This window comes from Vulpes lagopus, chromosome 24, assembly GCF_018345385.1.
Source record: "Vulpes lagopus strain Blue_001 chromosome 24, ASM1834538v1, whole genome shotgun sequence".
Taxonomy (NCBI): Eukaryota; Metazoa; Chordata; class Mammalia; order Carnivora; family Canidae; genus Vulpes; species Vulpes lagopus.
Genome location: NC_054847.1, coordinates 18177219 through 18189894, shown reverse-complemented (window position 1 = coordinate 18189894; position 12676 = coordinate 18177219). Strand labels below are relative to the sequence as shown.

Sequence of the window (12676 nt, the reverse complement as noted above, 5' to 3'; positions counted from 1 at the left end):
GGTAGATTTTTTTTTTTTTTTTTGATAAGCCATTTTGCCAACTCTAAGTTTATCTGGAACTAGATATCCACAATATAATTTAGATGAACTGTTTCCAAACCATCAAAACCTCAAGTTTGTAATCTCAGTCTGTCTTGTCTTACACTCCTGCAGCACATTTTTGGTGTGCTGTTAAGTTCAACTAAGGATAGCCTCTTAGGTGAATTTAGAAGATGCAAATGCCAGCACACCTTCACTATTCTTTCTCCTGTATTACCTTCTGCTCCACTAGTTCTGTGCCTGAAATACACATAAACACAAACACAAAAAAACTGAATCTAATAAAAACAGCCACATAAAGGTTATAGCTCAGGGCTATTTAAATGATGACCCTATGGAAGAGTCTGTACAGCTCAAGGAAATCTGTGGGTACTTACCAGATACTTTTGGCTCCAGGTTTCAGTGGCGGCAGGTTAATGGAGAAGGGAAAAGGGAAATAGGTGGATTTGTAGGTATTACACAATGTCTGATTCTGTGCTGGTCACACAATACTCAGAAAAGCTTGCAGAGTCAATGAAAAAACAAGGATAACCAGAGCCATCATGAAAGTAGTAACATCATTACAAAATTCCTATTACTTGAGTAAAAAGATGCCAGTAAAGAAACTAACTTTGTATCAAAGTCCCTATTTAACACAGCTAAATCCCCCGTTAATATCCCTCTGGTGCTTAAGTATGTCCATTTCTTCCTTGCTAGCCTTTAACACCAAGTTAGTTTTCAATTTATGCTCTACAATGTTGCCAGTACTCTCCACATGTTACAGACTGTTTATCCTAAAATGTTTCTTCTATGCTGTGGTTCATCCGGAACCTACCATAGTCTGCTGGTAACCAAGCTTAATTGGAACCACACAGTTCTGAGTTACTTAAAAAGCTAACATTGACAATATAATGCATAGATATTCTTTGAATTTATTAACTGGCTGCAAAACTAAAATGACATTTCATTTTACAGTCATTTTGCTTCCCACATGCATATAATGTCACAGTTTGGGGGAAAAATTGAATTATATCCCTGGTCAGAGCCCAAGTAGTTTCAGATGCTTTTAGGTATCTTAGGTCCATTAAATGGCATGCATTAATGCACACTAATATTCCTTAAAAATTATGTAGCAATAGAGAAAGAGATGTACTCAACTTTTGCTAATGAGTTTGGCATGCTGAAGACATTAGACTTTTAAGAAAAGCTGTAAACCAAACTGAATCTGCCATTCAAATCTGCTTTGGAAAACAAATTAAAGCAATAGCTTTCACAAAGTTTTAAAAGGTAAGTTATATTATGATAAGGTTGTCATTTAAACTCATATCCCTATTTCTGAGTATGATGCATAATTAAAAGGCATTATAATGGAAAATATAAGCAAATATTAATACCTTAATACAGCATTAAAAAAAAAAAAAAGCAGTGGAAACCTGAGTAAAAAGAAGCCAGGAAGCAGCTGAAAAAGAGACCGGTTCACTGTGAGAAATGTAAACCTCTCAGACAGTGCTACGGCCCCGAATCCAACAGCTCAGGAACAAGGCCAATTATTGCAAAATATTAAACATATATGGTAAAGCTGCAAACCTTTCAAAAAACAGTCATAAGAATGAAAGCAGCTACACAGAAAACAGCCGGGGCCTCATAAACCCCAAATCTTTGCTTTAACTACTATGTGCAGGAATAGGTTTCTTTATATTAAGCTCCTTACATGTAGTATACTTTATAGTATTCAAGCTGTAAACTTTATGATAAAGGGTTAAAATAATAAATCCTTATTATTCCAACTGGCAAATAACCATATCTTTTGAAATAGCTGCCTGTGTGACTTCTGTTACTGACATGACAGTAAGTCACTAAGCTATTGCAAACCAATCTTCTAATATTCTACCTTTCTGAACTAATTAGGACTCACTCACATAAGATAGAAAGAAACATGGAATTTTAGAGTACACAGAAGCTTCAATTGACAATACAGTAAACTTCCTTTACTTTGCAAGTAAGTAAATCGAAACCCAGAAGTTTTAGGTGAGAGACCTAATAATACAAGGTAAAAATATATAGGATTTTACTCCTATTTATTAGTTTTCTTTCACAATACAATCCATTGTGTCTGAAAAGCCTCATGTAGCCAGCATTTCTTCTGCTCCTATTGACTGGGATTGAGTTAACCTTGTTTTAAAAGACCATGACACTTTCACATTCATAACACAAGATATGTATATTCATTCCTCAGCAGTAGTGTTAGCACTGTTTTCAATTCAATTCCTTTAATAGGTGGGAGGTTTGTTAAGGGAATCAGTAACTACTGTGGACCTCTGGCACACATATGGGATAGAAGACCAAAGCATTTTTTCTTTGAGATATCTCCCCAACCTCCTTCCTGCCCCCCAAAGGGAAAATAACAGAAAATCTTATATTTCTCTTGCAATACCCCCTGGTTTAAGAATACTTAATTCAGTGGGGGGTGGGGAATAGACTACTTTAAGTTAACTGGGTTTCTTAAGTTAGAGGAAAATCTCTTTAAATTCATATATAAACATGTAAAAATTATTTATTTGTGCCCCGTGAAGAAAAACTGTTCCAAATCTGTTAATGTATTCATTATTTGGTTGCACAATTAATTTTGACTTTTTATGTAATAAGAGAAAATAACATGCTTCTTCACTAGTGTTGTTTGACAAGAAACAAACGTAAGAGACATTAACAAATTATTTCTAATTTTAATCAGATTGGGATGGTGGGATGTATGTAGGGAAGTATAAGAAAAAGACAAAAACAGTAAGAAAGTATGCTGTTTACATATAAAAATGTAAATTACTGAGAGAAACTGCTATAAATTATTAAAATAAATCAGAAAAAATTGCCTTGTCCATTTCCCACTGCATTTTACTTTTCTATTAGGATATACACAAACATAAATGCATAATTTTTTGTATGGTTTAGTATAAAAAATAACCATTAGCTAACTACAAAAAAAATCTTTAGATTATAACTTTCTTAGTAGTTAAAATTCTAATTCCATAAAAAGGTTTTTTTAAATTACCAGCACAATACTTGCCACTGGTACTACTGAACTTTTCTTTAAAGAGGAGTTTGCTATTGTACTTACATAATAAAATTCTTTTACCTTTCAGATAAGAATGTTTTGAGGATTTATTTCTGTTTTTTTCTTCAAACGGAATGATATTCAACTAACTTAAGCCTATAAAATGAAGAGGACTGTACATAAAATACCTGGAAAGACAAATTCTATGTAACATGTTACATTATGATGACTTTTAGAGTCAAACACAATGTCATAAAGTATTCAGACATACTTTTTTTCTGTGGCTGTACTATATGCAACTTTCCTTTCTTCTCACTGTAACTATCATTAGAAAATATCCACAATTAAAGTTATCACTGAAGAACACCTACTATCTGTAACATAAATACTGTGTTATTCCCTCAATTGTGAGGAGTGGCATATTCAGTTGTTTTCCATTAGGTGGGAATATTTTTGCTGAGATGAATTTGTAAAAGCACACTGGTCTGATCTGTGATTGAAAGTTTTAATTCTGTAGGCAGTTTGACAAGAGGAGAAATAAAAATTTAGCCATAGAAAAGAACGAAACTAGTAAGCTTACACAAATACATAGTAAAGGATCTTTGCTTGCCTCAATAATAGGGTATATTAATAAACTAATAAACTAAGTTAATTAGTCACACAGAAGATATCTGAATGGGGAGGGTGAAGGCAAATTTCTTTTTTGTTATCAGGACACTCACAATAGTCTATATTATAATTTTGAAAGAAAAAAATTAAGACAAAAACAATATGCAAAGTCAGTCACTGTGGCCCAGGGAAACTCAGAAAATAATTTCTATTAGAATAAAACAACCAAGTGTTTAAAGCTAATTAATAAACAGTGTCATGATGAATGTTCCCATATGAAGAACAACTTCTGATGACTTACAAAATTAGAGCTTGTACTTATTTATATTATTTAAAGCGGACTGTATTATTAAACTTCAGGAACCCTGAACTAATGGGAGTCATAGACAAGAAAGAAGACAAATTCTAAGTTGGCTAAAATGAACAATGTTTGTACTCAACATCCTTTGGAAGAACATCTGCCACACGTACAATACAGGGCTAGTAACAGAAAAAAGGGAAGACCTTATACTAAGTATAAGATGACTCCTAGGAACGATAGATTAAGACGTGAAAGCTCCCCTATAGGAGTGATAAGTAAGAGTCTTATCTGGTTAAGGAAGCAGCTGAGGAACAGCGGATCAATGAAGACTGCAGGAGTGAGAAGCAAGAATACTTCTTATCAGATTGCCTTGTGCAGGCGTCTTTCTCCTAAAACTGCGGCTCCCCCTAAGACTTGCACATAATACCAACAGCAAGAAACTGCCTAGGTGGAGTGTTATGTGGCCTCAGTGAGTCAGTCACTTTGATACAGTGTGAGAACCTCCAACAGTGACCACAGGCTAAAAAGGCCTTAAAGATACCAGTAAACATTTCACTTCAACTGCTAGAGTTATGAAAGGCTGAAAAGTACCTTATTACATATCTGGGGCAGAAGTACAAATCTAGGTGGGAAGCATAGAAAGAAATGAATTCAGGCAAGACAGTTTTTGTTGTTGTTGTTGTTTTTACTCTGAGGTCACAGTAGTTTTCACTGAAAGCTTAAAGAAAATTTGAGAGGGGCAAAAGTAAAAGAATCTTTTGAGTTTTAATATATTTGATATGCTTAGGATTAGATTGCATTTGGTTTAAAGATACCTTTCACTATACAATGGGCAAACAGAAAAACAAAACACAAAAAAGGTGTTTAAGAACATTCCTTTTAAAGGTATACTGAGACCAAGACAACAAAATATCTTCACCAGGCTAGATTCTCAAAGTTGGGTCACTTTGCTCCTTGCTTCTAGTTAGCTGTTCAGGAGACATCTTAGCTTGCCTTGTCTCTGCTTTGTTGTTAACAGAGGTGGACTATCAGGCTGCAAAGGAGGCTTCACTACAATAGCAGGGAGTAACAGGAAGCTGCTCACCATTCTGTTTGGCCTGGTATAGTCTTCTCATTATGTCTCTGAACACTTTAGCATATAAACCTGACAGTTACTTCCTGGCAGGTGCTAAGATTTGCCTACTCTTTCAATCTCACTGGTTTGCATATTCATATGGACCATATCTGAGACCCCTGACAGATGGAGTGTGGCAATATCTTAATAGTAGGGCTGAAATAAAGCAGAATGGAAAAAGTAATATCCATAGCTAAGAAACCATAGCCTCAGAAATATTACTCACCTGTCTGCTGTGCAGGCTGTGGCAGTGGTTGGTTTAGATGTGAATTGTAATGGACAGAAGGGATTGGGCGATACTGAGGTTGACTGGAGTGATAGTGGCCTGGAGCACAGTAACAGGCTGGCATCTAGGATAAGTGTTGAGGGAAAAAAAATCAATTTCACTTGCAACAGAAATGTCTTCTCTGAGGAACAACAGAGTGTAACGAGTAATAATTCTTTTTAGTACCACCTGAAAACAGATTTTCTTAGCTTTAAATTTAATTGAAAAAAATTTTAAGCATGAAGTATATATAACAAAAGACACCTATTAATATGCCCAGCAATTAGATTTAATAGGTTTAAATTTTGGCCACATTTTTTTCAGATTTTTCTCCCTCTTTTATAAAACCAAACACTATTAAAATAGCTAAAGGCTCAGTCCAATATTCTTTTGCCCTATATTTAACAGAGAACCCATTATCCTATAGTTGGTGTATGTGAATCCTATACATGTTTTCAAAATTCTATTATATATGTTATCCATACAGAAAAATTGTTGAGCATTTAAAAAATTTACAGTAATGGTGCTCTACTATATATAACTCCATGCAACTTATTTTGCAATTTATATTCTCTTTGAGACTTGTATTGGTTGAAACATGTACACCGCTAGCTCATTCAATTTGAGTGCAGAACTGCAATCATCGTATAAATTAGCCAGCTTATCTGTTCTCACGCTAATACACAGTTGTGCTGGTTCCATTCTTTTTCTCATATTTTTAATGTAAATTAAAATGCCAATACAAATAGTATTTGTCAATTATACCTTAACAAAGCTGGGAAAAAAACCAGTAAGACTAGCTCGATTCTATTTCCTTCTGGAGCTACTTATATCAGCTGTGCATTTCTCTTAAAGTAATCTGACCTAGTTTGGAATAAGGAATGAACAATTAATCCAACGATGTAGAAGTATGTGGTAAATTAACTTTATTAGCTTCATAAGCTCTTTTGAGTTCCATTCGTCCAATTGGGATACTTCCAAGAGACTTCTATAGGCATCTTAAAGAGTGCCTATTTCATCTGGAAACCAGCTGAATACAGAATTTCTAGGGGCACCTGAGTGGCTAAGTGATTGAGCATCTGCCTTTGGCTCAGGTCCTGATTCCAGGGTCCTGGGATCAAGTCCTGCATTAGGCTCCCTGCGGGGAGCCTGCTTCTCCCTCTGCCTCTCTCTCTGTGTCTCTCAAGAATTAATAAATAAAATCTTAAAAAAAAAAAATTTCTAGATCAGTTATAAGCCAAGAATCTCCTAAATTTACTGCAATATTTCTTCTGTTTTTGAACCATTAGATGCAATAGATGGAATACATATGTGATCCCTTAATTGTTCTTGGACACATCAACAAACAATAGGTATGTCCTAATTTCAGATCTTTTTCTTTTCTAATTTCAGATCTAAATCTATTATTATACTTTTGAGTATGTGTATAAATAATAGTATTATTTCTCCCTCTTAATTAAAAAGACATTATTGTTTAAGCCACAAATTGTACCATCATCTATTTTATTTATAATGTATACACATTGACACATATATACATATGACAAGAAGAGCACAAACAATGGAGAGTAAATAAAATTATATTGTTAATATGACTACTATATTTTACTTGTAGTTTCATACAAACTTGAAGTAGATAGTAATAACCTAAAGATATGTATCATATCCATAAAGAAACTATACAAACACAAGAGTCAAAGGACTGTAGTATAAAGGCCGAAGAAAAAATAAAGTGGAACAATAAAAGAGTTTAACTAATATAAAAGGCAGGAATAAAATAAATACAGACCAAACGGAAAACAAAGAGCAATGTGGCAAAGCTACCTCTAACTGTGTCAAAAGACTTATTAAAGCTAAGAGGACCAGACATACCAACGAGACTAGATAGAACAGCAAAGATGAACTATATACAAAAGACAGACTTGAAATATTTTTTTTTTTTTCAGACTTGAAATATTAAGGTCACAAATAAGAGGATGGAAAAAGACATACCATTTAAATGCTCATCAAAAGAATGCTGAAGTCACTATATTAAAGTCAGATAAAGTACGTTTTAAGACAAGAAATAGTACTAGAGGGAGAAAAACATTTCATAATAAGTCAATATATTAGGAAGAAATGATACATATAAATTGCTTAATATAGGTTTCAATGTTATAAAAATGGCAGAAGTTAAGGGAGAAGTAGACTAATCCACTATCACTTATTGATAGAATCAAATAAAAGATATAAAAGACATGAAACAACCACATTGGCTAAACTGATACTTAGAAAACATTAAATACAACAAACAGTAAAATATGAAAGAAATTAAAGACGACCTAAGTTAATGGAAAGACATCCCATGTTCATTAAGACTGGAAGATTTAATATTAAGATGCAGTAATATAGAAAGCAATTCATAGATTCAATGCAATCCCTATCAAAACTTCAATGGACTCTTTAGAGAAATGGAAAAGCCAACCATCAAATTTACATGGAATCCCAAGTCATATAGCCAAATTGCCAGTGTAATCTTGAAAAAGAATAGTTGGAGGACTCACACTTTCTGATTTTAAAACTTATAATAAAGGTAGAGTAATAAAATAGTGCAGTACTGGCATAAAGGTAGAAACACAGACTAGCATAAACGTAAGAGTCCAGGAATAAATTCTTACATTTATGGTCACCTGATATTTAACAGGGGTACCACACCATTCAATGGGAAAGGAATAGTGTCTTCAACAAATGATGCCTGAACAAATAGATAATACACACACGCAAAAGAATGATTGTGGACTCTTATGTCTCATTATCATTTACAAAAATTAACTCAAAATGGATAAAAGACCTAATTATTGGAGCTAAAGACCATAAAACTCTAAAAGAAAACATACGGATAAAATCTTCATGACCTTGGATTTGGCAATGGATTCTTAGATATAACTAGTTAATCACGAGGGGTAAAATGCAAAGATGGTAAAATGCAAAGATGAATAGAATTTCATTAAAATTAAATTTCTGTACATCAAGAACATTATCAAAAAGTCAAAAAGACAACTGACAGAATGGGTGAACATATCTGCAAATCACACCTGATGAAGGTCTAGTACACAGGATATAAAAAGAACTCTTACAACTCAACAACAAAAAGACAATCTCCTGAAAAAATTGGCAAAGGACTTAAAACAGACATTTCTCTGAAGACGACAGACAATAGCCAACATGTATGTATGTATGTATGTATGTATGTATGTGTGTATATACAACACATTTTTTATTTTTTATATTTTTTATTATTTTTTTACACAGATTTTTTTATTAAAAAAGATTTTATTTATTTATCATGAGAGACACAGAAGGGCAGAGACATAGGAAGAGGGAGAAGCAGGCTACCTGTGGAAAGCCTGATGTGGGACTTGATCTTAGGACCCAGGAATCACAACCTGAGCTGAAGGTAGACGGCTCAACAACTGAGCCACCCAGGCACCCACCCCTAGCCAACATGTATATGAACAGATGATCAACATCACTAATCATTAGGGAAATACAAGTCAAAACCATAATGAAATACTCATTTCACATCCAAAGGATGGCTAGGGTAATAATAATATTTTTTAAAAAGGTAAATAATAAGCTTTATTATCAAAATATGGAGAAGTTGGAACCTCTATACATTGCAGATAGGAATATTAAAATGACACAGTATGGCGATTTCTCAAAAAGCTAAACATAAATTACCATATAATTCAGCAATTTTATTTCTAGGTATATACCCCAAATTAATGAGAGCAGGTACTCTTGAATAAATACATGTACCTACATGTTCATAACAGCACTATTCACAATGGGCAAAAGGTGGAAATACCCCAAATCCATCAATGGTTGGAAAGATGAACAAATGGTGGTATATTCATACATTGGCATATTATTTAGACATAAGAAGGAATGAGGTACTGATACATGCTACAGAGTGTAGATTAACTCTCAAACATTATGTTAAGCTAAAGAAGTCAGACACAAAAGATAACAGTACTGCATGAGTCCATTAACATGAAGTATCCAGAATAGGTAAATCCTTTTTTTTTTCTTTTTAAAGATTTATTTATTTATTTATGATAGACATAGAGGGAGACACAGGAGGAGGAAGAAGCAGGCTCCATGCAGGGAGCCCGACGTGGGACTCGATCCCGGGACTCCAGGATGGTGCCCTGGGCCAAAAGCAGGCGCTAAACCACTGAGCCACCCAGGGATCCCCCAGAATAGGTAAATCCTTAGAGACAGAGTGCAAACCAGTGATTGCCGGGGGATCAGGGATGGAGTGAATGGGTACTAACTGCTTAATGAGTACAGATTTTTCTTTTGGGGTGATTAAAATGTTTTGGAACTACAGAGATGTGATGGTTGTAAAACACCATATGTACTAAATGTCACTAAACTGCTTGCTTCAAAATAATAAATTTTATGCTTTGTGAACTTACCTTAAAACAAAACCAAAAGAAATCACAAAACACAAAAATGATAAAATATAAATTTTTTTCAAGTGCACATGGATCTTCCCCCAAAAGACTACATAATGGTATGTAAAACAAGACTCAAGAGATTTCCAAACAATGAATTCTTAAGAGTAGGTTCTCTGACCACATGAAATTAAAATAGAAATCAATAACGAGGTACTTAGAAAGTCCCAAATATTTGGAAATTAAATAACACACTTCTAAATAAATCAGGTGTCAAAAAGTCACACAGATACATAAAAAAGATAGGAAACATTTTGAACGAAATTATAACAAAAAAACACACCTAGTTTTGTGGATTGCAATTAAAATGGTGCTTAGAGGTAAATCTGTAGCATTTAAAAACTGTTAGAAAGGAAGAACAATCTAAAAATCAATGATCTATGCTTCCACCTTAAGAAGCCAGAAATAAAGGGCAAATGAAACCCAAAATAAGCAAAGAGAAGAAAACAATAATGGTAAAAGTAGAAATCATTCAAGTAGAAAATGAATACTAAAATTGATGAAATCCTAAGTTGGTTTTTTAAAAACATCAATGGAACCGGTAAATCTCTTACTAAAGCAAAAATAAGAGAGAAGTGAAATTATCAATATTTAGGAATTATCAAGGTGATACCACTAGAGATCCTTAAGATACTAAAAATATAATAAGGGGATATCAAAACTGACTATTGCCAATAAATTTGACCATTAAGTTGATACAAAATTCAACCCAAAAAGGAATAGCAAATTGGATTAGCTCTGTATCTCCTAAAAAATTGAATTTGTAATTTTAAAATCTTCCTCAGAAAAAAACTCCAAGTCCAGATGGATGCATTAGTGAATTCTGGCAAACATTTAAAAAGGATGTTAAAAAGAATCCTACATCAACTGTTTTAGGAAATGAAGGAGGCAACAATATCCAATTCATTTTAAAGCCAGTATCAGTGCCATCCTGATAAAACAACCTGAAGAGATATTACACACAAACTACAGACCAATATCTGTTATGAACTTGCATTCAAAAATCCATAAGAGGGATCCCTGGGTGGCTCAGTGGTTTAGCGCCTGCCCTTGGCCCAGGGTGCGATCCTGGAGTCCCGGGATCGAGTCCCATGTCAGGCTCCTGGCATGGAGCCTGCTTCTCTTCTCCTTCCTCCTGTGTCTCTGCCTCTCTCTATGTCTATCATAAATAAATTAATTAAATAAATTAAATAAATAAATAAATAAATAAATAAATCTTAAAAAAAAAATCCATAAGAAATCGTTAGCAAAATGAATCTAGCAATATATAAAAAGATACTATATCATGACTAAGTGGGAATGTGCTCTCAAAATGAAAGGTTATCATTAATATTGAAAAGTCAGTCACAATAATTGACTGTATAGAGTAAAAGGGGAAAATCACATAATCTCAAGAGATGCAGAAAAGGAGATTTCATAAGATTAAATAATTCGTGGTAAAGACACCTACAAACTAAGATAATTTCTTCAACCTGATAGAGGGCATGACAGAGGCAAAAAACCCACAGATAATATCACAATTAAGGATGAAAGAACAAATGCTTTTCCTAAGACTGAAAACAAGGAAGAATATGTACTTTCAAAACTTAGCTTTAAGTTAATAAATGAATTCGAGGGATTTTACTTTCTCTTGTGTGTATATTCAACATCAGAGCACACAGATAATTCAATAAGGCAAGAAAAGGAATAAAAGGCATATATATTGGAAAGGATAATATATGTAGAAATGGTCTTCAATTTGGAAAATCCTAAGCAGTGTATGAATAAAGTACTAGAATCATTAAATTTAGAAAGTCCACAGGACACAAGATCAGTACACAAAAATAAACCTTATTTCCACATATGACCAAATGATGACAGGAAAATGAAATTTTAAAATAATCTCCATTACATCCCAAGACTGCTAGAACTCATACAGCAACTCAAGCAATGTGGCAGGATACAAAATCAACACACAGAAATCAGTGGCATTTCTGTATACTAACAATGAGACTGAAGATAGAGAAATTAAGGAATCAATCCCATTTACGATTGCACCCAAAAGCATAAGATACCTCAAAATAAACCTAACCAAAGAGGTAAAGGATCTATATTCTAAAAACTACAGAACACTTCTGAAAGAAATTGAGGAAGATGTAAAGAGATGGAAAACATTCCATGCTCATGGATTGAAAGAATAAATATTGTGAAAATGTCTATGCTATCCAGGGCAATTTATACGTTCAATGAAATCCCTATCAATATACTATGGACTTTTTTCACAGAGTTGGAACAAACCATCTTAAGTTTTGTATGGACTCAGAAAGACCCTGAATAGACAGAGGAATATTGAAAAAGAAAACCAATGCTGGGGGTATCACAGTGCCTGATTTCAAACTATTACATAGCTGTGATCATTAAGACAGTATGGTACTGGCACACAGACACATAGATCAATGGAACAGAATACAGAACCCAGAAACGGACCTTCAACTCTATGGTCAGCTAATATTTGACAAAGCAGGGAAGACTATCCACAGGAAAAAGGACAGTCTCTTTAATAAATGGTGCTGGGAAAATTGGACATCCACATGCAGAAGAATGAAACTAGACCACTCTCTTACACCATACACAAAGATAAACTCAAAATGGTTGAAAGATCTAAATGTGAGACAAGAATCTATCAAAATACTAGAAGGAGAACACAGGCAACAACCTTTTTGAACTCGGCCACAGCAACTTCTTGCAAGATACATCTATGAAGGCAAGGGAAACAAGAGTAAAAATGAACTATTGGGATTTCATCAAGATAAAAAGCTTCTGCACAGTGAAGGAAACAATC

At 33.9% G+C, this 12676-nt stretch overlaps 1 protein-coding gene across 10 annotated transcripts in view; it reads right to left on the bottom strand.

Moving 5' to 3' along the window:
• Nucleotides 1-12676, bottom strand: part of R3HDM1 (R3H domain containing 1) — a 201184-nt gene that overhangs the window by 67324 nt on the left and 121184 nt on the right. For all 10 annotated transcript variants that reach the window (XM_041739510.1, XM_041739515.1, XM_041739507.1 and 7 more), the window contains one exon: nt 5318-5441. In XM_041739510.1, the coding sequence (XP_041595444.1) occupies nt 5318-5441 (124 nt within the window). The remainder of the gene's footprint in view (nt 1-5317; nt 5442-12676) is intronic.